The sequence below is a fragment of the Eublepharis macularius genome, chromosome 13, assembly GCF_028583425.1.
Source record: "Eublepharis macularius isolate TG4126 chromosome 13, MPM_Emac_v1.0, whole genome shotgun sequence".
NCBI classification, from domain to species: Eukaryota; Metazoa; Chordata; class Lepidosauria; order Squamata; family Eublepharidae; genus Eublepharis; species Eublepharis macularius.
In genome coordinates, this window is record NC_072802.1 from 68,504,192 (window position 1) to 68,529,990 (window position 25,799).

At 43.3% G+C, this 25,799-nt stretch overlaps 1 protein-coding gene across 3 annotated transcripts in view; it reads right to left on the minus strand.

Annotated features, from left to right (window-relative positions):
* The window catches only part of ATP6V0A2 (ATPase H+ transporting V0 subunit a2), a 29,469-nt gene extending 4,140 nt beyond the window's left edge, over window positions 1-25,329 (minus strand). Inside the window, exons 1-17 of one of the 3 annotated variants that reach the window (XM_054996199.1) lie at window positions 25,018-25,329; window positions 20,667-20,745; window positions 19,390-19,487; window positions 18,752-18,889; window positions 17,475-17,575; window positions 16,664-16,790; window positions 15,102-15,184; window positions 14,193-14,286; window positions 13,165-13,377; window positions 12,609-12,759; window positions 10,900-11,039; window positions 9,731-9,888; window positions 8,786-8,873; window positions 7,086-7,204; window positions 4,692-4,905; window positions 2,775-2,894; window positions 1,204-1,323 (exon numbers count right to left, since the gene is read on the minus strand). In XM_054996199.1, coding sequence (XP_054852174.1) covers window positions 1,204-1,323; window positions 2,775-2,894; window positions 4,692-4,905; window positions 7,086-7,204; window positions 8,786-8,873; window positions 9,731-9,888; window positions 10,900-11,039; window positions 12,609-12,759; window positions 13,165-13,377; window positions 14,193-14,286; window positions 15,102-15,184; window positions 16,664-16,790; window positions 17,475-17,575; window positions 18,752-18,889; window positions 19,390-19,487; window positions 20,667-20,745; window positions 25,018-25,134 — 2,160 coding nt within the window. In that variant the 5' untranslated portion in view covers window positions 25,135-25,329. Of the gene's footprint in view, window positions 1-1,203; window positions 1,324-2,774; window positions 2,895-4,691; window positions 4,906-7,085; window positions 7,205-8,785; window positions 8,874-9,730; window positions 9,889-10,899; window positions 11,040-12,608; window positions 12,760-13,164; window positions 13,378-14,192; window positions 14,287-15,101; window positions 15,185-16,663; window positions 16,791-17,474; window positions 17,576-18,299; window positions 18,353-18,751; window positions 18,890-19,389; window positions 19,488-20,666; window positions 20,746-25,017 lie in introns of those variants that run through there. The other 2 variants (XM_054996200.1, XM_054996201.1) reach the window with 2 other exon arrangements.
* Window positions 25,330-25,799: the final 470 nt, after the last annotated feature.

Here is a 25,799-nt window from a genome sequence, read left to right on the forward strand (position 1 = left end):
TAGTTCATTTAGAAACCTGTGCACTTATAAAGATGCTAAGGTAACATAGTTAGGCTTCATTTCAGTGGGAGGCCGGGAGTAATAACAGTGTGCTTATATACCTCTACTGAGCCCCATGGTGCAGAGTGCTAAGCTGCAGTACTGCAGTCCAAGCTCTGCTCACGACCTGAGTTCAATCCCAGCGGAAGCTGGGTTCAGGTAGCCGGCTCAAGGTTGACTCAGCCTTCCATCCTTCCGAGGTCGGTAAAATGAGTCCCCAGTTTCCTGGGGGTAAAGTGTAGATGACTGGGGAAGGCAATGGCAAACCACCCCATAAAAAGTCTGCCAAGAAAATGTCACGATGCAACATCCCCCCCATGGGTCAGTGATGACTCGGTGCTTGCACAGGGGACTACCTTTACCTTTTTATATACCTCTATTTCGTTTGTTTCATTTATAGTCCGCCTTTCTCACTGAGACTCAAGGGGGATTGCACAGTGTGAGATTAGTACAGTTAATATCAGGAACAGTTCCATAAACATTGCCATAAGATAAATAGATACAAGTTCAAAGACTTAGTAAAAATCCAACACAACTGAGATTAGTGCCCCACTCAGAGTGGTGAACAAAGTTATCATATCCCCACAATGGAGCTGGGGAGCTGGGGCTGTGAGGAGTGACTTATCCAAGGCCACCTGCTAAGCTGAAGATTTCAAGAAGATATGAGGTTTAAGGAGAGATTTCAAGAAAGAGATAGCATTACACAACGCTTTTTTTCTGGGAAAAGAGGTGGTGGAACTCAGTGGGTTACCCTCGGAGAAAATGGTCATGTGGCTGGTGGCCCCACCCCCTGATCTCCAGACAGAGGGGAGTTGAAATCGCCGTCCGTAGCAATCTCAACTCCCTTCTGTCTGGAGATCAGGGGGCGGGGCCACCAGCCACGTGACCATTTTCAAGAGGTTCCGGAACTCCGTTCCACCGCGTTCCTGCTGAAAAAAAGCCCTGGCATTACACTGGATTCTGAGGATGGATGCAGGGTACCAAAATCCTGCTTTGCTAACATAGGCATATGGCCACCAACAAGGAAGCAGGGAAGATACCCAAAGAGCAACAAAACCATACCTTAAAGAGCTTAAAAAGTCACACGCTTACAATAAGGCTCCTTTAACATCCACCCAAATTGCAAGTGGCAGGTGGAAAAACACGCTCCTTCCCAGCCATTACCTCTTTCTTCTCCACATCCTTGAGTTTGTTGTCCGTAGAGCTGGTTCCCTCTTCTATATCGTGAGTCCTCAACAGAGCAAGCTCTTCTTCACTTTCTTTTCGAACTAATCGGTAGCCTCTCTGGGTGAGAAAGGGTTAAGAAGCAAGGCTTCAACAATTTGTAAGCAGCAGTCAACCCCTTGCTCTGTCGATTTTGGTTTGCACTGTAGAGCTCATTCTATTTGCGAGGCTGAAGGTGGGTTCACAAGTGCAAAGGCACAAATCAATCCTTCCCAGAAATGCCCACGACTTCGATGCGCTCATGATACAAGATGGTACAGTAGTTTATGTTGGATTAGGGATGACAGATTTAAACTCAAATCCCACTCAGTCACAAAACTCATCGGGGTAATGCTCAACCAGGTATTCAGACAAGGCCATTGGGAGGTGACATGAAAAAAATCTAGCGCAGTGTCCTTGGAGAAAGGACAGGATAAAATGCAGTACGTGATTTACATCCCAAGGAAAGTTATTACATGAAAAATATGCAATATGCAAAATACAGTTTGTCTAAAATTCCCGTCTCTGACACATCTGTGTGCTAAATTTGGTGTCTCCTACGTGGACTGTGTTTTGGTTCAAGAAATATACATCGCTCCTCTCATACTTCAAAAGGAAATAGGCAACAGTAGGGATTGCCCACCCTGTCTTGGATAACCCAGGTGAGCCTGATCTTGTCAGCTCTCAGAAGCTAAGTAGGGTCAGGCTTGGTTGGTAATTGGATGGGAGACCTCCAACGAAGACCACAGCTGCAGAGGCAGGCAATGGCAATCCACCTCTGTTAGACTCTTGCCATGAAATCCCCACCAGGGGTCGCCATAAATCAGCTATGACTTGACAGCACTCACTACTACCAGGGATTACCCACCCACCGAGGAGGTTCTGCACGAGTCACCAGGTATCTTCTAAAAAACACCTTTAAGACAAGACTTACACAAACTTTTTTTTTTTAATCCTGGGACAAAAGCACAGTAATTTGTGATTTACCAAAATACTTATCAACTGCTTTTCTCTACACAGTACATCCAAGGCAGTTCTGAAAAATAAAGCTTAAAACACTAAGATGGTTGCCTCAATGGACAGGCAGAGCACACAGCTAGAGGGGAAAGTGCTTCTTTGTGCTGTATCTTGACCTTCACAGATGCCAGCTAAATGCCACTCTGCGGACTACATTTCTTTTGTAAACAGGAAGAAGCAACTGCTCTCAGACTCAGCTCATTTTGGAAGATTGTATCTGTCTAAAACAGTGTCTGCGAACATCTAACAAGTACCATCCTCTAAGAACGTTTACAGACACACTGCACCTGCCTCAATGACTGCTGCAAAAAGAATGTATTATTAAGCAATGATATCTGCTTTCTGGCTTACAAAACCATGCTCTAAGGCTACAGAGGCTTAAACCTTTTAAATGTTATCTGTTTTTATTTGCAGTTGATGACTGTGAAATTTGGTGAAACAACATAAGCACTGTTTGTAAAGCTTTGGCCAACTCAGTTCACAAACGCAACCACTCATTTCTTTCCAATACGTACTCTGTATGGCCCAAAGCCTCTTTGTCCATTGTTCAGCCAGTATAAATAAAGTGGTTTTCCAAAAAGCAGCACAGGAACTGAAAGCACAGCAACAGCGAATAAAAGTCTCTGTATGATCATCTGTTTCAGAATGGGAAAAAGGGAAAACGTAAGAAAAACTCTTACAGTTTCCTGTTAACAATACAACCTGACCCCCCCCCCCCACCCCCACAAACACTCAGGGATCAAGGAGGCGCCGCACTCTGCTTTTCCTCCTTAGACCCAACTAATGCAATGCAAAATACATCAGCAGATAGCAGTCTCCAGTTACACAGAAGAAATCAGATGTGTATGGATTCTTTTCACAACGTGAATCTTATGTAACAAGTGGCTTATGTATTGACTTGATTTAGCTGCACTTTGGTGGTGGTTGTTTTAATAGAAGGAATAATGTGAAGGTGTTTGGAGCACTACCCCCTTAATTCCACGCACTCCACCACCACCCCCTCCCCAAAGACAAACAGCAAACATTGTGGAAATGTGTCTTCCTATTAGACTATGGATGTCATTGTAAATGTTTTACTTGTTAAACTACACACACACACACACACACACAGAAAAGAGAAAGAGCAGAACAGCAGGCTAGAGAGCCGGGGGAGGGGGGCGTGTTTACACACCCACAAGGCATTTGCCTTCTTTTGACTTTGCCTCTCCACAAAATTTTCCTGCTGTCAGATGTGCCCTGCTTATCTGCCATGTGTGCCTATTATACGCCGTATTGTATTCTGAGCCTCTGAGAATGTGTAAAGAACTATCTGTGTAGCTGTCTAACTGTGTAGCTGGGAATCGCTTATCTTGCAGGTGGCTACTTTCAATTTCTTGACTGGCATGGGAAAGTGTCCTTGAAGTGCCGGTGGGAGCCGTATCTCCCTGAGACATGAAATGAGCTCATCCTTGTCTTCCCCTCCCCTACCCCCTTCAACCTTCTAGGCCCTGCGCACCTAAATTCTAACAGTCCTTATCCCAAGGCGGGAACCCTGCCCTATAACTAGCATTGCTTTCCCCCTTTACGTCACTTCTGCCAATGCTGTCGTATGAGTGCACTGATACTGATGGATCTCTAATAAAGAAACTTTAACCAGACTCTTGAAGTGTCTGCAGCGAAGTAACTGGGGATCTAATTGGCAGAGCCTGACACCTGAATTTCCTTATGTCTCCCCCTTCCAAGGTTGCTTCTTCTTTGACCAGAAGTCCTGCCACCTCTAACTTCCACAAACTCATGTCTGGCTTGGTCTTTGTTTTCCATTCACACAGTGCCTGCCTTTGTGCAACTAATGCTACTGTTTGGACCCAGGCATTCAGTTCTTTCCCTGACATGCCAAACAGCTGGGTTGCATCTTTAATCCTGCTATGACCATTTTCTATCTATTCCTAGCACCAGATTAATACACACAGCAGAATTCAACAACCACTGGTCATTTTAAACACATATATCCATGTCTCTCCCAATCTCTCAACTATCTAGCCTAATACTATGAAATAAAACCAGACCTTGGAGTACAATCCAGCCAAAATTATATCTTTTCAAGGGGAGAGATTCAAGCACCTAATTCTCTCTGCTTAAATGAAGCTAGACTCTAGCTTCATTTAAGCAGACAGAATGCTTAGCTGCTAGAGCATTGTACTTTCCTCTGACTGTCCTCTCTGGGAAATCTTGAAATACAAGAACTGAGCAAGGTTCAAGGCCCGTAGCACCTTAAAGACCTTTGGAAGCTGGACTCTCAAAAGCTTAAATCCTAGTCTTGAATGTGCTCCTGCACTTGAACCTAATTCTTCTACTGCAGACCAACATGGCTACCCACCTGACAGAAGAACAGAGATAGGCAAAGGAAAAGAATGCTGAATTAGAATAATGTCGTTCAGATTCGGATTACCAACCTGTCCTTGGAAAAAGAGGTGCTTTTCTTCCGAAGTAGGAAACAAGAACATGTTAATGAAGTGAATCAGAATGCTGGGAGCAGGCTCTGGGTCGCTGGCAGTACAGGCCAGCCATTTAAAGATGATCAGAAATACAAGGTATCCAAAGATGGACAGCAAGAACAGAAGTTGAGGTATAAAAACCAAGTAAATATTGTATTTCTGCTTGAAAAACCTGATGGGGAAACAAAGGAAGAATATGAAGGTTTTTGTTTTTTTTTAACCAAAGCAGAAATATATTGCACATTTTGGTGGAAGCAAGGCCAGCCTAGTTGTCAGACTATGGCATTCCATTTGTCCAGAGTCTGCCTTCCTCCCTTCTGCAAGAAGACAAGGTCTTTTGATTTCAAAAGGTTTTATTTGAAAGACAGCATTCAGGTCCAGGTGTCCACATTCCAGGACCAAGTAGATCCTGGCTGAGCAAACGCAAAGCCTTGTTAGGAATGAGATATAGAATGAAAGTTGTTACACATCAAACCCTCAGAGCCCAGCCTCCCCCCAGAGTCCACACACAGCAGAAAACTCCTCGGTGGGAATGCTGGCCAGCCAAGGTCGGCTGAGAAGAGAACAGATAAGATGCAGAATCCTCTCTCATGGAAACGGCTCCTGGCATCCCACGGGCCTAAAGAGAGAGGAAGACTAAACAACTACAAAAATAAGTATGGCGTTACTTAGCTTACATTTCACTAGTATAACAGACTCTGACACTAGTAACTAGATGAATGGGTGTCCATCAGAGTACGTACAGACATTCTTTCCAATGGCTGCTGTCTCCCCTGGCAGTGCTACTAATTCTATGCTGGGAAGAATCTCCCTGCCCTGAATTCCTAGCACAAAGCAGATGCCTAATGAAGAAAATGGGCGGGGGGGCGGGGGGAGAGCCCAGAGCTAGGCCAGGCTTTGAATGGTGGTTAAGACAGGTCAAATCTAATCAGAAACAGCAAGCTGGTGAAAAAAATGTACCCCAAATCCCAACTCCTTCAGTTGCTAAGACAATTAACTTCAGCATAAATCAGGGAGACCTGCAGCTCATAATTCCAGAGTAGCAGCCATGCTAGTCATTAAGGGGCCGCAAGACTCCTGTTCATTTTTTGTTGTTGCAACAGACTAAGATTTTATTCCAGTATAAGCTTTCATGAACTAGAGCCTTCTGTGTCTATTTGTGTTCTTAATATTGTCTCATTAAACAGATAAGAACTTACAAGATGCATCTGTTAAACACATGCTTTGGACAGATTCACTTATTCCCTAACACTAACCCTTTTGAGAGGATGTCATTACTCATATTAAATTTTGTCTTGGAATACTCATTTATTTTTTAGGATGTTTATGTACTTTTAAACTATTCGCCTGTCTCTTGGAACCTAACTGAAGGTCAATTGGAAATGGACCCTCTATGCCTTTACAGTCACTAAAAGACTTATACTATAATTTTGGAAAGACAAAAACTGACTTTCCATAACTCACTGGATTGAGGACCTTATAATCTTATCAATGTTTGAACATGTCACATACAGCCGCCAATTGCATATGGACTTATTTTTAGATACTTGGAGAGCTTTTGCATAAACTTATGTATAGATTTCCCAGCATTGTTGTTGTTGTTGTTTTTGCACAAAGAAATTAAAATATATAAATTTAAAAAATCCACTGCTTCCTAAATTTCTAGTGAGAACCAACTACATGCATCTGACAAAATAAGCTCTAGTTCAGGGGTCCTCAACGTGGTGATCATGGGCACCATGGCCCTGCTGGCATACTTCCCGGTGCCTGCCAAGTGAGTTTAGAAAGTGGCCGGAGTCGGATGGGGCTTATAATTGGCTGAACATATTTTTTTTTAAAAGTTGCACAAGGATCTTCACTGAATGACTGAAGGAAAGCTTTATGTATATGCAAGAATATATTTTAAAATAGTATGCTCATTTTAAAAGGCATCCTGTTAAACAAAGCTTCTGCCTGGAATGAAGAATTACTATTGGAGTTATGCGTAACCTCAATCCCTGACATTTTGTGGCTGGCTCTGCCCCCTGTAATGGCCTTACTGCAGTAGTGCCCCCCACCCTATGTCAGAATTCCAAAGCCATTCACGGGCTTCAAAAGGTTGGAGACCCCTGCTCTTGTTCATAAAAGATTAAGATTAGAAAGACCAGGCTTGACAAGCAGATAGATCCCAATTTCTCTTACTAGGGGGCAGGAAGCCATGAACATGCCACAAACCTTTAAACATTCTCCTGAAGTGAAAGCTGCAGTCTTTGCTAATAGTTCATACAGCTATTTCAAGCCATTCCCCACCTCAAACAAAAAGAGAAGGCATACGAATCATTGCTACAATTCTACGGCAAATTCCATACTTACAAATGGTTAAATCCCCCCAAGACAACTCCAAAAGTCATGTGGACCACTCCAAGAATTATAGACATTTTCATTTTGAAGGAATTTAAGAAACTGAGGCGATTGCTTGCCAGACTCCAAATCTGGAGAGAAAACACACACACACAGTCAAGGTTCAATCTTGCCTCGGGAAACGATCCAGAAGGAGTTCTTTGTTCAAATTTTATCTATAAGCAAGGATGTGAAGATGGCAGCAGCTCCTCCAGTCTGGAGCAAGCAAGGAACTTCGTGCAGTGTTTTCACAAATACTCTAGAACAGGGATACTCAACCCCATTGAGCCTGCAGGAACTTCTCAAACTTTTAAGAAAGGGTAGTGGGCCTCGGGTGTGTGTGTGTGTGTGTGTGAGAGAGAGAGAGAGAGCGAGAGAGTGATATCACAAAATGAAGGTTCCATCCTACAATGATGGGGCAGCTACTTCTGAATGGGCGTTCCCTGCAAACACAAAGGTGATGCCTCCTGGAGACTTCTGAAGCACCTTCTGATTCCAAGAAGTAAAGGAAAGCAAAGATTAATTCCTTGCTTTGGGGGAAAGCAGCCGTGGGAAAGAAGCAAGTGGGTGCCAGAACACACATTATTGGGCACCACAGTGGGGATCATTGCTCGAGGGCCTCTGCTGTAGATGAGAAGCATTTGGCAACCTCAGCAATACCCCTGAAGTCACAGGAAAGCAAACCTTCCTAGACTAAAGGGAGCAAGATGACAGTCTAATGTGGAGTCTCCCTAGGGGAATGAATGAATGACATTTGATTTATATACCACCCTTCAGGACAACTTAACACCCACTCAGAGCGGTTTACAAAGCATGTCATTATTATCCCCACAACAATCACCCTGTGAGGTGGGTGGGTGGGGCTGAAAGAGATCCTAGAAGCTGTGACTGACTTAAGGTCGCCCAACTAGCTTCCAGTGGAGGAGTGGGGAATCAAACCCGATTCTCCAGATTAGAGTCCTGCCACTCTTAACCACGACACCAAACCACTACACCAAATGAGCAAGGAGGACACATCAGTTTTTAAGTGTCTTACTTCTTGCTCTGGCAGAAAGTAGACAAAAGAGATCTGAGCAAAGGCTGTCACTAATATTGTATAGCAACTTTATCTAGATCTTAAAGGAAGGAAATCCAGAACAGCAGCCAAATAGGTATACGTTCACAAGCTGAAAGACTGCCATGTCTTCAGTCTACAATTAGGTGCCATAAAAGGCCAAATCTATTTTTGCGGCATGTTTTCTCTCCATTCTGGTTCTAATCTTCCTTTTTTTCTTATGTGCTACAACTTCTTTAAAAACTTAAGAGACAGTTATAAAAAAATAATGATGTGTATCAAAGCTCCTATGGCAGGGGGGAGGAAACTGCAGAAACACCGCTTACCCACCTTCCTCCAAACCCATCATGTGACGATTGGCGGACCCTCCATAGCAACATGTCAGATAACAGAGGGCTGCATCAAGAAGGGTGAATTGGCTAAAGATGCCCCCCCACACACACCATGGACCTATTGTTCTCAGTCCTTCTGCAGCATTTTGGTGACAGAAGGCTGCAGAAAGGTGGGAAAACCCACTTCCGCAAACTCATTCAGTTCATTGGAACTTTGGAGCCAACCCACAGACTCCTTTACAGGTGTGTCATTATCAACAATGGAACTTCCAGGAAAGAATACTCACTGGGTCTATTCCAAAAGGGTATGCTCCCCTGAACACCCCAGCCACAGTTGAGTTCAGCATCAAATGCTGATTCTTCAAATCCTCAGCTCTACAAATAAAAGCCACAAAGAGGACTTGAGAGGTATTCTAGCACTTCAGCAGAACTTTCATCTCGTTTAATGTTAATATTTATAAATTAGTTGTTGTTTTTCTACCAAAAACATTCAAGGCTACTTAACTAACAATATTAAAAACACAGAATAAGATCCAATATGATAATCAACAAACAAAAACATTATAAAGAGGTGAAGCTTTTAAAAATAGTCCATCATCTATATTCAGAAAGATGACTCTTGAAAACAGGGAGTTTTCACCTCTCAGCAGAAACTAACGCTTGGCAGAACTCACTGGATGGTGTATTCCATGGGGTGAGCGCCAGCACAGAGAAGGACCTAGCTCTAGGGGCATCATAGATCTCACTTCTGTAAATGGGAGATTCTGGAGTAAGGCTACTCTAGCTGGTTTAAGAGGTTAAGAAGGTAATGCAATAGAATATATACAGAAGGGACATTAAAAAAACAAAAAAGTAACCCTAAGTTCACATTTTGCTCCCCCACTGAAGGTGACCAGGTTAAGCAAAAGCCCTGATCACTGATCTCTACCGTCACTATTTACTATTTTGTTCTGATAAAATTGCAGCTGTATTCTGGAAGTACATTATTCCATTAATTGTGCTTTATAATGGCAGTTAAGGTTTATTTTTCAGTTGTGATTTTGTACTCATTCAGAAGATGTCTTGCAAAGGGACTGAAATAATAAACTGTTAGATCAGGAGATGTAATAAGTGAAAAAATGTGCACCAGGGCAAAGAGTACGTAACTCTGCATGGAGATACAGTCAACAGCTTCCTATCTAAAGGCAGCAGGCTGCTTCAATATCACTTTAGATTAAGCAAGAGCCACTTACTTCCACACATTCTGTTCAAACATTTGTGAAACATTCCAGTGGGAGCCAAATATATTCAAAGACTTTGAAAAACAGTCATTGTAGATCAAGCCAGTGTATACTGAAAACAGGCCCATCAGTAAGATAATGTACCTTCCGTCAAAGAACATTTTCATGATCTGCAAACATTGAAGCACAGGACGAGTCAGGGCCAGATGAACTTTACAGACAAGAAACTTGATTACAAACTCAATCCATAAGCTTTGAGTACATTTCCAGTTAACAACAAACTGAAGTTTAGTGGGCAGAATGTGTTGTGTCATGGCTTGAGGCTCCATGGCGGTCCATTATGCTATAAGAATTCTGAGCAGGGACAACCCACACTTGATGATAAGGTATGCCTGGGGCCTGAAAATACTAGAGCGGGTTTGCTGGATCAGACTGAAGTCCTTCTAGTGGCATTAGTCAACTCGATGTCTCTGGAGCAGTAGAGAACAAGCCCTTGCCCTCTTCTTTGTCACACAGCAAAGGAAATTTGACAATGGAGCCAATTACTGGACGGAGGGGTGCTCTCCCTCATGCAGGGGGTTATCTGGAAAAAGTCCGGCAGCCATCAGTCAAGGATGCTCTTGTTTTAGATTTTCTGCACAAAGGATGGGGTTTGAACGAGATGACCTCAAACTTCCTTTTGCTTCTCAGAAGCTCATAGGAAGGGCGTGAAGGCGACAACTGCAAAAAAAGCATCCTCCGTTCTATGTGCAGAACTCAGTTATTGTAAACCAGATGCATTAAAGGTAAGCTCATGTATTCTGTGGTTTTCTGACCCCAGTATTTAGAAAGAGAGTGTATGCGTGTGTACACATGTCTGTCTCTGCGTGGTACTGAATTTTCTTTAATTACTTCCATCTGCCCCATATTCTACCAATCAATTTCTGTGGATGAGCCTGAGGTATAAGTATTGAGAGAAATACCACCACCCCATTTTTTCCATACAGTTCCCACATCCTCGCAGCAACAATGAAATATTTTTTCCCACATGGGTCAAGGTATATTTACCAATGCACTTCCCTTTCTATATTCCATAGTTGCACAAAGAGATTCTACTGGTGGGAGGGGAGAGCAAGAGGAACATTTACGGGAGGACCAGGAACAGAAATGTTAATTGTGAATCAAGACTAAATCTTCCTTACCTCATCCTGTGATCGCAACAGTCGTGGGTGTTTTTCGAACACCACCATTAACAGAGCAAATAGGAACATTAGGAAGCCATGCCCACAGTCTCCAAACATAATGGCAAATATAAAGGGGAAGGTGATTATGGTGAACAGAGCTACAAAGAGAGAAACAGAGAAAGAGAGAGAGAGAAATCAGGGTGACTATAGAAATTTTACAGAAATTGGCTACCATTGTTATGTAAGCCAGTGACAAAGCCCTTCGGTTTTTAGCTGAACGCAGCCACGTTTTTAAGAGACACAAGCAGGCTTTGGGGCAAGGAGATTTCCCACAGCAGGTAACTGCAGCCTCCCTTCGCCTCCTCATAGAAACTTCCTTTGCAGTTGCTCAAACAAGATTCAGCCACACGACTGCTGAGGAAGCAGTTGGTAAAAAGAGACAGAGATGGGAAATGCACACTGATGCGTGTACATATGAAACATGTCGTAGGGAATCAGTACAGGAGTGTGCTCTTCACGAAAGCCAAGCTAGAAATTTTATTTCCAGCTCAGATTTGAAGTGGCAATGCCACCTCCTCCCACCCATAAAAATGTTTTACTGCCGTTAGCTGCAGCACAGGGTACAAGCATGCTCAACATCACATATGCTTAAAGATTTGAGCCCAACGCATCCCTGCTACTCCAAGTTTGTCTCTGAAGCAAGACCATTTCCTGAACAGCTTCACCTTACACCTACAATCTTTGGTACAATCTGGCTCTCCCCAACTTCATTCTTCACTCTTAATTTGGCAGACCAGAGACTTGTTTGTATAATGCAAACGCTTTAAGGCTTTGGTGCCAGACGTAATTTTTGCTTCTAGGTACATCAGGGTGGAAAGGGTGCTAGACAGATTAGGGAGACACCAGCTCAAGTCCCCAATGGGCCGCAAAGCTCACTGGCTGACCCTGGACCAGTCACTCTCTCAGCCTAGTTATCTCACAGGCTTAGAATCATAGAGTTGGAAGGGGCCATACAGACCATCTAGTCCAACCCCCTGCCCAGTGCAGGATCAGCCTAAAGCATCTCTGACAAATATTCATCCAGCCTCTTCTTGAAAACTGCCAGTGAAGGGGAGCTCACCACCTCCCTAGGCAGCTGATTCCACTTTTGAACTACTCTGACCGTGAAAAAGTTTTTCCTAATATCCAGCCGGTACCTTTGTGCCTGTAATTTAAGCCCATTGCTTCGCGTCCTACCCTCTGCTGCCAACTGGAACAGCTCCCTGCCCTCCTCCAAATGACAGCCTTTCAAATATTTAAAGAGAGCAATCATGTCCCCCCTCAACCTCCTCTTCTCCAAACTAAACATTCCCAAGGCCCTCAGCCTTTCCTAATAGGGCTCAGTCTCCAGACCCCTGATCATTCTTGTCGCTCTCCTCTGCACCCTCTCGATTTTGTCCACATCTTTTTTTAAGTGAGGCCTCCAGAACTTGATTGTGAGGATACAACAGAAGAGAGTGGGGAAGAACCATGTAAGCTGCCTTGAGCTCTCTGGAGAAAGAGTAATATATAAAAAGGTAATAAAATACGCAACCGCAATGCTGAATAACCATTAAATAGATACTTTTGCAATGTATGTAAGTTTCTGGGAAAGGCTATTTCAGGCATTTCAAAAGGTGGGGCAAGTAAGGGGTTCCAGGTAAAACCTGCTTCTCAATAAACATTTGTCCACATGCAACAGTACATACCTGGATTAACTTCCCTGTAGTTCCCAATTCCATAAGCATCAACAATGTTTTGGAATCCCAAAGTAAATTTATTGGTGCGTATCAAAGTTGGAGGAGTCTCCGTTGTTGGGATCGTATTGACAAATGATGGAACCGACGCTCCGCTTTCTCTCTGATTTCAGAATTAACAGTGACAACAGTTATTACTCTCTGCAAACTGGGGAAACCATTGCTTCTCACGTTCTGTCATCCAGGCATTAATCCTGTGCAGGTGCTGGCTACATACACATCTGAGAAAACCAGGAATGGACCACCGCAGTCCCCATCAGGCCGCCTCATGACACTCTCATATTAACTTTCACATTTGCATAGAAGTCTATCTGTATAGAGGCCAACACGCATAGGCCTGAAAATCACTATCTATACACCTTGACTCTGCACTGTACAGGTTCCAGCTAAGTGCCACATAGCACTTTCTTCTTTTTTTTTTTTCAAATATACCCACATTAACACAATAGTAAAACCTGGAACGCTACTCGTCCATGCAACCACCCTACAAACTAATTAATTCACTTACAGATCCTTCTTCAAGGGCTCGGCGCATATTTGGCAGATCAGCAACTGGGCACCAAACCTCAGCAATGAGGCATTTGTTGGTGACATCAAAGCTGCAGAGGTTAAGCACGTGATAAATGGCTTTCATCTTCTTCACCTGCACATCCCAGGTGTAGATAGATTCAGACGCTTTATATAAAACTTGCCGTAAGTAATCTTCAGTTTTATGCAGCACCTTTGTTTTTTGGTTTAAAAACATACAAAAATTGAAAGATTTTAAAAGATTTGAAGTGTTGCCACGCTCACACTTTGGAACAGCCTGCCAGATACAGTACGGAAAGCTCCCACACACTCAATTCCGTAAAAGGTGCAAAACCGGATTTGTTTCAATGCAACCTTTGGCAGAAGTAACTAATGAATGGCTCCAGTTAGCAGCTTGTGGGGTGTGGGTGTGTTTTTAGGAGCTGCAGTTTTACCTTGATTTATCTATGCGGTTAACTGTATATGTTGATATTTTATAAGCTGCCTTGAACATTGTGGAAAGGTGGGATAAATAAATAAAATACACACAGCAAAAAGGCATTCTTTCAACAAAGGGCAAATTTACAGAAGCTAACCATGTGACATTCTTGCATTATCTGTATTCTAAGTAGATCTTGCAATGTTATATCAGGGACAGACGATTGCCTCTAAAGCAGTATCACCTAGACTCCGAAAAATGGTTCCACAAGGCAAGAAATAGCCATTCCATTATTCAGTGTTACATCTCATTTAATACATAAACATATATGTTTGTAATGCCTTGTTCGAACAGACGTGGCCCATAAGCTGCGAAAATATGACAACTTCTAACCCACGAATATAGAGCACAGACATCCTTGGCTAAGATGGAAGCCCATTTTGATGAAAACTCTTCCTACCACAATCAGGAGAAGCCCTTTCCCTCTTACAAACGGACACTCAATTTACGGTAACATTCTTCCATGAGAATGCACTTTCAAGGGCTTCTCCAACTGAAAAATAGAGAGCATTTACAAACTTCCTACTCACAATGTGAAGATCCTGAATACGAACTTGGAGTCCTTCCATAACTGTTCGGCGATCCTCAGGTGTATTAGGATAAGGGTAGATATGACAATGGTAGCTGGCAAAAAAAAAATTCTTTCATATACAAAAAAGATGTTTGAAAACCAGGGGAGGATCTGCATTTTAACCAAGACACCCTGACAGTTTGATCAGCGGCACATCCAACCCCCAACACCAATGGCTCCCTTCCTCTTGCTCTCTGAAGCACAGAACAGAATGGCCACACCATTCACACTATACAAAGCTCTGACATGCGTTTCCTTTAAAGAGCAAAGAGAGGCCGGCCTCTGACTCCTGGGAAGTCTGGCAACTCAGCTGGTGCCTGCAGAGAACCTAAAACCATGTGTACAGATCATTCTCTGGGGCATTTTTAATCAAGTTTATAAAAAGGAACCCCCCAAGACATTTTCTCAGTATTTCAGCGAAGAATGACAGCATTCAGCTGCATGTTGAGGCTTTTCCGCACATGGGGCAGCGAGCACAGGTTTGAGGTTGTAAGTACCCTTGACAGAGACCAAAGCCAAGTCAGCAGTCTCATTAATGTATCAGTATGAAACACATAATTCCAAAAAAATTATTTTGCATCATCCACCCATTACACTGGTGGAGTGCATAGCTAATATTTTTGAGTGTGTACCTAAAAATGTAGCATGGGAATTGGCTCTCAGCAGGATACAGGGAGTCTCACACAAGACCCACTGACAGGATGGATGGAGGCTGCACAGCAGAAACATGGCTAGCATAATTACAAGACTACACTGATTTTTTTTTAATTATCTTTAAGGCTCATCTTTTAAAACAAAAATTATAAAGCAAAAGCCACAGAACATTAATAAGGATGGAATCTGCAAATAAATACATGTTAATCCTTACCAGTCGCATATCTTCTTAACTTTTTGGCCTATCTGTTCACCCCAGTAAGAGATTAAGAAACAAAACCACTTGGTCGGTTCTCCCTGAAAAAGTGAACAGATGCATCTGATGAGGAGAGCTGTGGTTCTCAAAAGCTTATGCTACAAATAAGTTGGTTAGTCTTAAAGGTGCTACTGGGCTCTACTATTTTGCTATTACAGGCTAACACGGCTAACTCCTCTGGATCTTGTTATAAAGGGTTTTCTTAAAACAGGTTTTGATGAATAGAAAAAAGGGGGAGATCTTATATACATTTCAGAGACAAGTTACTTGCATACACATACACGCACACACACAAACACACAAATAGTTTATATGTAGAATTTGTTTAACTGGCCCTCTCAATGCCTACACTGGCAACAAAAAAAATGCTTATGATCAGCATGTAAGCTAGAGAGGCAGGGGACATGCCTTAACTGTGATTTGGTCTTTGCAGATTTAAGACTAATAGTTAAATCTGCAAACCCTTGCATCATGGTTCCAGTTAATATTTAGGGGTAGCATCAGGAAACTGTCAGCCCCAAACCAGGTTGCTGGTAAAAATGGCTGAACTTGGGTTCAGAACTGTAAGTGTTGTCAGGCTGTGGCCTAAGCTCAGATATGTGGTGGCTGGGCTGATCAGTAACACCTGAGGAGCAGTCTCTGCATTCCCCAGTGAATCTACCTTGGGAGACCAGAGGCTCCATGTTCATTCCCTAGATTTTCACACAGCTGAAATGCTGATTAACAGTGCAGCCATGATTGGCTCTTGAGTTGTCGGGTGACGCACTGGGTCCTGAAAAAGATGGCCTCTCAGCTCACTCATCTCCGTTCCTTTCCTCTCTAAGTTAGCTTTCTTCAACCAAGCTCAAACCATGATGCTATTATGCCAGAGAGAAGTTGAAAGCTGCATGCTATCACCTCAGCATGTCCCTGTGCCAAACCAGTTAGGCATGGGAGAGGGCTCATATTCTAAGGAACAGGTGAGATAAGCAACAAATAGATGTTAAACAAAGATGCCTATATAGCTTGCTCTCTAATTTTTAGATAAGCAGATTTTATTACATAGCAACAGTAAGGTTTTCTTATTGCAATGTCTGTTACCTATGTAAGAGTGCTTTACGCTGTTTGCAAACACTCCTTAAGATAATAAACTTAACTTTTATTTAAGCTGAGTCTGCAATTTATGACTTGGGCGTGGGTACACCCCAGAACGAACATGGAGATCAGAAAGTCAAGAGCTTTCAATCTCACAAACGAAAAGGGAACGCGTGCCACCTGCCTGATCACTGAACTGGTTGTGATCAGCGCTCCGAATTCGGAGGAAGGAAGGTGGCCTTCCGGACAGGTGCCCTAGGTACTTCAATGTAAGGCTTTACCATAACGAAAGCAGAATGAAAGCAGATCAGTCATGGTTAACCATTAGATCCACACAGGGACACTTGTGCAGCCATCAGAGTTTACCTGCAGTTGTTATTTAAAAAACGGAGGGCTGAGCACCTCTCAGAATCATTCTGTGTTATTTAACTATCGTGGTTACTCACCGTATCTGGATCTTCAAGAGACTCTTCCAGTTCAGAGTAAGAAAGAATCGTGTATCCTTTGCAGACTCTCCACAGCATTTTTTCAAAGGCTTCGATTTTTGTTCGGTGAATTAAGCCTGATATAAATCTGCATTTTTTAAAAAAAGATAAAATGTACTACAGGTGTAAATCTCAGATGTGATTAGGTGAGTAGTTGGATTTTTACCAGACAAGGAACCCCCTCAGCAAGTTCACGCAATTCAAGTTTATAATTATTTATATACTTTATAAATTAAACTGAAACTGTGTGAAGTTGGTGAGGGAGGCCCGATATTCACAAGAATATTTGCAAGCTAAAGTATTTTAGAGCTGCTGCTATGCGTCAGTGCTACTCTACCAAAGCCATTCAAGATCACACAAAAGTATTCCCAGTGGACTAAATAATCCCAGCATTTATAGAAGGTTTTTAAAAAGACTATTCCCTCCCTTTCATTCAATAACAATTACAAGGCAAAAGCCTTTCCAGTTAATAATCAAGCAGCAAAAACATGTAGAACTGAATTTAAACAGTTCTTGTATTACTTGTTTGTATTGCGATGCTTTTAATTTGAAGCCTCAAAACATTCCAGCAAAATATGCTACATCCACACAAAATACATGCATATGTACATGTGCGTAGTTTCTCAATAAAATAGGATTCATACAGATTCCTTTCCTCATCAGAAGGAAACTACTAAAAATACACTAATAAATGGACCTGTGCATTTCAAGATGTTGTTTTCCAGCTGTGCCCAAATAGCACTACTCGGCTTCATGCTCAATCATTACCTACCCCAATTTAGCACCAAGCCGGTGCATGCAGTTGTAGTCCACCAAAGGATCATTTTCTAAAGATGGGAACTCTTCATAACTGGTCTGTACACAGGACTCAAACTAAAGTTCAAATGAAAAGAAACAGCACTATCAGGAAGCTGTGATCAAAACAGAATGCTGGGAGCAAATAAAATCTAACATTATTACATCTGCCCGCATTCAGACACACCAACCACAACTGACAGGCATCTTCTCCTGTACCTTGCTTGTTGAAATGAATTAGAGTTGTATAACCTCCCATTCATTTCCCGTAGGGCTCACATCAGAGCAGTAGATACAACCCAAGATAATTCCTGAAGCAGAAAAGCACCTGGCTCCTCCTTGCCTTAGCACCTGGGACATCTCTAGCCCGGAAAGGAAGTGAACAGAGAGAGTTCCATCCACACCATTCTGTACTGACAAACAGTACTGCACCGGAAGTGGAAGATCACTGGGCTCTTCTACTCTCTGCTTTTGCTGTTTCCATTTAGAAACATGCAACTCAGTTTGGGAATAATGCTTTGCAACTGAGCCATAGTAGCCACACATCAAAGCCCAATGTTTTTGGAATTTAATAAAATACCATATTCACAAGTGTACAGGCTACATCATGCCAGTCCAAGCAAAAACATCATTGCCAGGATATATAGGCTATTAATGGATACCCACAATTAGCTGAGAATTTATAAATCTCTTACTAACGGGAGACAAATTACAACTAGCCCAAAGGACCTTATGGTTAAAATGCAGAACATAAAAATCAATTAATGGAGCCAACACACAACAGCAAACTGAATCGGCGAACCTCCACTCTTTCTTTCAGAACTGCGTCGTCATAGTTCTCACAGCAAAAAAAGTTCCGATACTTTGATTTCCAGCTGCTGCCTCAGTGTCTGCCCCTTTTCCCGTTTCACCTGTTGTTGCATATTTGTTTTGTATCTTCATTATTTTAATTTGGTCATTGTAACTTTTTTGGTTTTCTTCTTGTTTTGCACACTTCGGAGCCTTTAAGTGGAAAAGTAGTACATAATTGCTTAAATAAATAAAGCTACTGCGCAGCAACTCTGCGTCTGCACACTCGCTGACAAATATCAGAAACGCTTGGCAGGATCAGTCCAAGGTCTCTGTAGCACAACACTCTTTCCAAGAGACAAGGGGGGTCACTAGAAGCTGGCCAGTGGCCTACAGCCTACATTCTGCCCACCCCAATTCAGAGTTACACACAGGACAGAATTCTGCTCACAGGATATGTAGTACCTCGACAGTTCTTCTGACAAAAGACCGCGTCACACGGAGCATGTGGGTGTATTCCGTCAGCTCAAACAGATTCTTCCGCAGCTTCTCTTTGTTTTTTGTCACTTCTCTCAACTCTGCCTCCAGCTTCTGCAGTTGCTCCTATGGCACAGGAAGACAGCATGGTCTCATGGTCACGATTTCTAATCTGCTGCGCTACTTTGCCAAGTTCGTTACCTAAAAGCAACTGCAAGATAATGTTCAATAGCTAATCTTGAACTCGAACTGTTATTTGCCAACAAAATAATAAGCACTGTACAAATTTCTTTGATAACAAAGGTAATGGAAACACTTCTGTACACTTCAGAAATATAATGGAGTAATTGTAAATTGTGCACAAAGCTAAAGATCTATTTGCTCACTGGTCAACCAGGAAGCCCCAGCTCAACTATGGAGGCCAGCAGAAGGTAGCCCTGAGCAAACTGAAGTTTTTCAGTCTAATATGCTTCACAAGAATTGCTGTGGACTTAACACACTACTCTTTGAACTTCCGGAAGAGAGAGAAGGAATGCAATCATGAAACTTGCGAGTTCTCTGGACTGACTTCAAATACAAGAAAAGAAATACCCTGCTGTGATTTCCAAACTATTCCCCAAAGTTACCTGGATCTCCAACATCTGCTTAAGCAGAGGGGCAGCAGGGGTAGCGTCTCTTTCTGGAAGAGGAATGTCTGCCTTCTTAATTTCTTGCACCAGGTATCCTTGGAGAAAGCATTGAAAGGAACTTTTAAAAAAGAATTCTAACTCAAAGGATGTATTTCTATGAAATGAACATAAAAGGGGGAGGGTCCATTTAATCTTGCATGCTGCTTCACGCAGTGGCCAGAGGTCACTGGGAGTCCCATGTTCAAATCCCCATTCAGCCAAAAAGGACATTAGTAGATCTTGAGCCAGTTTCTCTCAGCCTAATCTACCTCCCAGAGCTGTTGTGGGGGCAAAATGGAGGCAGGGAGAACCATGCACACCTCCCTGATCTCATTACTGGAAAGGCAGGACAAAACTCTGACAGACTGATAGATGGAACCTTCGTCACCCATGTGTAGCACACTGAGGATTATTTTATTATCATCAAAAGGGTACATGGGAAAGGGGAACTAAATCCTCTTCCACCTCATCAGCCCATCATCGCAGGCACTTCTCTTTCAACCAGCTCACCCTCAATCATCACAGCTGGGCTGAAAGAATTTCAGGCAAGGGATTGGACAGGTAAGTCATGGGAGGGTTCAGCTTCCCTCACCTGCCACATCCTTAAATTAAACAAGCATATGGTTAAACAAATATGCTTGGCTGCTGCAGCATTTTATCTCCAAAGCTTTGCAGGACTATTTCAGCCATAAGAAGCTAAAGACATATTTATCTACAATGTATTGCCCTTTATCACTCCACTTCCCCAAACTGAAGGTCTTGCTTACTTACTCTTATTGCAGTAACAGTTTGTCATGGAAAAAGGCTGGGGCAATCAACGCACCACAATATTTTTTGCTGTACTATAGAGTACACCAGCTTCCAATCATGTAGCGTGTCAGAAGACGTGTCTCGTTTCCTAGGGGGTACTATTCCATAGAGCAAGAGGATAAATCCATCTCACTAGCTAAAGTTAAGAGATGGCAGGATGTGATTTGTTTTTAACTAAATAAAGTGAACTGAGGTCAGATTTCTTGAAGGGTGGAAAGCTACATAGAAGTAACACAGAACATGAACCACACATGGTCTGCTAGAAGGTAACAACAGACACACTTTTTCTCCTCCATGGAAATTCTCAATGTGGGGAAAATGTCATATGCAAAAGAGCACAAAGAAGTGCCTCCAAGGCAGATAAGCCCCCACCCATTGCCTCGCAGCAGGTTGAGCACATTAGGAAATGGGTCAGATACACATACCTAATATCCTTTCCATTTCTTCACACTTCTTCACCTCACCCACATACTTCCTCTGAAACACACTGGTGCTTGGATTGAGCTGAAAAGAAGGACACGTGTGTTATCCATGCTAGCTCAAGCTCCTCTCCGTTAAACTTAGCAAGAGTTATTCTAGAGGCAAAAATTCTGTACCAACTGAAACTAGAACAATGAATGAGAACCTTGTGATACCTTGGAGACTGACCAGTTTTTATTCTATTTTGAGGGGGAAAACCCACTTTGTTAGATGCAGAACTGAGTGGTCCATAAGTACAAGTGATGCGTCCAGGTTCTGATATCAGCCCCTCACTTCTTCTGCCAAGGGAAACGCTTCGTCCTGCATTTAGGGACTGATAAATGTAAGAGTGACTCTGGACGGAGGTGCTCAAGGGCAGAAGCACACCTGGCATAAATGCTGTTTTTCCCCCAGTGAACAGCAAGCCCTCATCTCCGCTACGTTAGAAACCACTCTGGAAATGGCTCTGTTTTATAACTAGCTTGTCATGTGGCATTGGTGGTGGTGGGGTTATTCATGGAGCAAGCCCAGTCTCTGTGACCACACGGAACAAGATGCAGGGCTCTTTGTACTGTGGCAAGAGTCCGACTAAGGCAGAAAAGTCAAGACACGCATGCGAGGAAAAGGTTTTTATTATTTGCTGTGTGATTTAACATAAGAGCACTTAAAAGGAAACAGTTTATCTCCCATAGTTCTACATTTTAAGGGCTACCTCCTTTATTAAAACAAAAAAAGATATATTTAAGATGCTTGGTTGGATTCACAGGTGCATAAAGCTAGCTGGTAGGTACTTCGGATCCCAACCAATTCCTAAATATCAGTCTGTACACCTATATTCTGATCTGATCAGGATTCATTCCCACTGATCCCAAGAGGGCTCGCTGTCAAAGGGTGCTTAGAAGCGCAGACTTAAAATACAACAGACATTTGAAACCGCAATTATTTATTCATTTGTGTGAACAGAGGCTGCAGCCTCAAGACTTGCCTCTGAGCAGAAGATGTGGGAGTAGGGAGACGTGGCCAACCTTGTTTGCTCAGAAAATGTCATTAAAGCCATTACTACTAGTAGTCACAAAGGTCTAAATGACAGCATACTGATCAGGGGTTACAAGTTACAACTGCACTTTATGGATTTTTTAAAAGCTGCCTTCTAGTACGTGAACGTCTAAAGCACACAGAATGATCACATTCCAGATCATTTTCAAAGCTATCATTGCTAAAAAGGCTTTTCGTTTCCCATTTCACATAATTGAAAAGTTTCCAGAATCAGTTCCTGGAGATAGTTACTACAAAGTCTAGAAACTACGCATCCACAGGACCGGCTCTCTCAATATGCTCCTGTAAGACAGCTTTGCTCATTTGAGCAAAGCCATCTGAAGGTGCCACTTGCAAAGAGGTGAGAACAACAGCTGTCCAAACCTAAGCTTCTCTGTTGTGGCTCTCAGCTAGGGAAACAGGCTTCTTGATAACAGAATGTGTGAAATGAAACTGTTTAGGAGAGCATTTTTATAAAGGAAATAGGGATGAGGTATAACCCAATGGTGCAGGAAGGCACTTTTTATAAAGGCAATAAGATTGTACTGTTCATTACCTATGAAAATTATACGTAGTATTTTTCTCCTCCCTTACCCTTTGTTGTGCATTACTTATTGGACGCATTATGCTGTCTTTATTTCATTGTTCTCTAATTGTGAAGCCCAGTTTATTGGATGTATTATACTGTTTATACTGTGTTTGTATCATTGTTCTTCAGCTCTGAAGTTCAGGTCTAGTTCATCGTTTACTGTATACATTGTGCTGGTCTATACTGAAGTGTTTTATAATTCTGTAATCTGCTTTCGGTCTCAATGAGAAAGGCAAATAGTAAGAGAAACGAATAACTAAAAATTCTCAAAAGGATCAATGGTACAATCCCATGCATGTTTACTCAGAAATGTGTGTGTTATGTGCTGTCAAGTCACCTCTAACATATGGTGACCCTGTGAACCTCAAATCTTTGTGAGAAAGGAGGTCTATATGTGAAGCAAATGTGTGTTATGTGCTGTCAAGTCATCTCTGACCTATGGTGACCCTATGAATGAAAGACCTCCAAAACGTCCTATCATTAACAGACTTGCTCAGATCCTGCAAACTGGAGATGTAGCTTCTTTTATTGAGTCAAGACATCTTATTTTAGGTCTTCCTCTTTTCCTACTGCCTTCCACTTTTCCTAGCATTATTTTCCAGAAAATCTTGTCTTCTCATGATGTGACTAGAGTACAATAGCCTGTTTTGTCATTTTAGCTTCTAAGGAGAATTCAGGCTTGAAATAACTGTGTTCAATTGAGTGTACTCCAAAGTGAGCATAGCATTATTCCCAAAGTGTCTCCAAAAATCATCTTATAGCCCATCTACCACTGTGTGACACCCTCAAAGAATGGTAGGAGTTAACTCGTATCTGCAGATATGCAGGTACTGGGAAAGAAATTGCCACTTAACCCAGGTAAGGCAGAAAGTACTCTGGGAAGAAGCAACAGTCTCTTCCCCCCCCCTTTTCTCTACTCCTCTGACCTTTAGGTCTTAAGTAGTATTTATCAAACTTAACTGGGAATATGAGGAAGAAAGGGAGAGTTCAGGCCAGAGGAGGTCAAATCATAAGCTACAAAAAGCGTACTTCCCATAAGTTGCCCAAATTCTCATGGCCTGAACTAAAAATTTAGCTAAAGCAGCAGCAGTCAATATTTGAACATAAAAATATAAGTAGCACCTGCTGAATTAGATCTAGGCCAGCATCCTGTCTCACACAGCAGAAAACCAGCAGCTCTGGACAACTGAAAAAACAGCACAGAGGCCTTCCCCTGATGCTCACTCCAAGCACTGATATTCAGAGGTTTCCTGCTTCTGTAGAGGGAAATTCCCTTCAGCCACCAAGGCTATTAGCCCTCAATGGACCTATTCTCCAGGAATCTAACTCCCTTTCAAGGCCATTGATGCTTATGGTCATCACTTCCTCCACTGGCATCAAGTTCAACAGTTTAATTACTCGTCAGGGAAAGAAGTATTTTCTTTTGTTTGTCTTGAACTTATTTCCCAGTACTGCTTTTGAGATGCAGTGCCCAGAATTGTACATCTTATTCCAGATGAGGCAGAAGAATAGCTCTATACGCTCTGAGTTGTAACGCTTTTCATCAGCTCACACATTCAGCTGCCAGCCATCCAGGTCACAGAAATTAAGCAATGCGTACATATGAACATCCCTGCCCCACCTGTGACTTCCGCTCCTCTAACCCACATTCTCAGCAGCCAAAGGTCTCTCGCTCTCTGAAATGACTCCACCCGTTCTTTCTTGTTCTTCCTGGATTACAGTGGCAGAACATCAGCATTATGCCACCCCTCTTCCCAATCTTGTCTTGAAATTCAACCTTTTCCTTCTAGCCAGCTATCAGTCTAGTGCATTCAAGGAGTTCACGGTGACATACGTAGCTATCCTCTCCATTTTATCAGCACAACCATCCTATGAGACTGGTTAGACTGAAAAAGAGTACTGATCTAGACTAACATCTCCAGGATCCTAGTCCAACAATCTTAACACCATACTACCTCTCCTCTGGTTTACCTTCTTAATCTCTATGTATCAGCCCACATTAAGAAGATGTGATGGTGGGGCTACAACTCAGGAAATCCACAGTTCAAATACCCCTTATGTAACAAATTCATCAGGGAGTTTTGTGTGAACTACCTTCTCTCAGGCTCTAACCCACCCTTACTCCCAAATTATGAGAATAATGACTTGAAAAAGTCTCATTAGACTGTAGTAGAAGAGCAAGGTTTGGGTCCAGTAGCACTTTAAAAGCCCGACTGGATTTCCAGGGTATGTTTCAGATGCCCTTAGATGAAGCTCTGACTCTCGAAAGCTCATACCCTGGGAATCTAGAGGGTCTTTAAGGTGCTGCTAGACCCGAACCTTGCTCTTAAAGAGTCTCAAGTCTTGTAGAGAAAAGAAGACGCCATCAAATAAATACTAAATGTAAAATGCCATCAAGCAAGTAAGCAAACAGGTTAGTGTAAGAATTATAAGGTTAGGCACGTGAAGGCGCAGGATCATCCACACTGCCCCTCTGCTGCTCGGGCCACTGTTTGTTTTACACTGTAAGGTCCTCGGGGGCAGGGGACCAGATTCCTTCCCCATCCATACAAGTACTTTGACGGCCCGGGACGGCGTCCTATAAACAGTCAACAGATAAAGCATAAGCCACACGGCGCTCACTCAGGTTTAGCCTCCGCGTCACGTCTGAATGAAACCCAGAACCCGGCTGACAGAACCGCCCCGCCACTCACGTCTCTGAAGTGGGCCAAGCCGCGCTCGCCCAGGGCGCTGAGGCACTCGTAGGCCGAGCCCGCCTGGAGGAAGAGCTGGGCCAGACACATCGACTCGCTGCGAAAGAGGGAGCCCATGGCCGATGACAGCCGATGGAGAGCGGGCGGCGGCGGCTTCACCGGTCCTCGGGCCGCCTCGTCGCCGGCCTCCTCCTCCTCTCGTGCCGGGGCCTGGCGCGGCCTTCCCTGCCTGGGGCCATGGGCTGAGCCGGCCGCCGACAGCTCCGCTGCCAACCGCTTCTGGGTTTCCCTCAGAACTCAGCGAGCCGGAAGGAAGCGGCCGCCACGACGGACCACAAAGACCGAAGCCGGAAGTGCCCTAGACTGGAGTGCCGCCCAGGCCTTGGGGCACTTCTGGCCTCCCACGATCCCCTATACAAATTGTTGGGCTGTCGCCATGGAGACGACGACGAAGGGCAAGGCGGGCCTACTGGAGGATTGTGGCCAATGGCGGCTTTCCACTCTCCCGGAAGTCATATTTCCTCCTCTCCCACGGTACAACCGCTCGAGCGGGGTGGCTGCCAACCTAGGGAAAAACAGCTGCTTTGGAGGGTGGACTCTATGGCATTATGCCCAGATGAGGCCCCTCCCTTTCCCAAACCCCACCCTCCCCAGGCTCCACTCTCAAAATCTCCAGGAATTTCCCAACCCAGAGCTGGCAACCCTGGAACTTGAAAATAGAGCAGAGACTCAAGGAGAGGTCCTAACTTTCTCCCTCTGCTCGTTTTATATATTAATGCAGG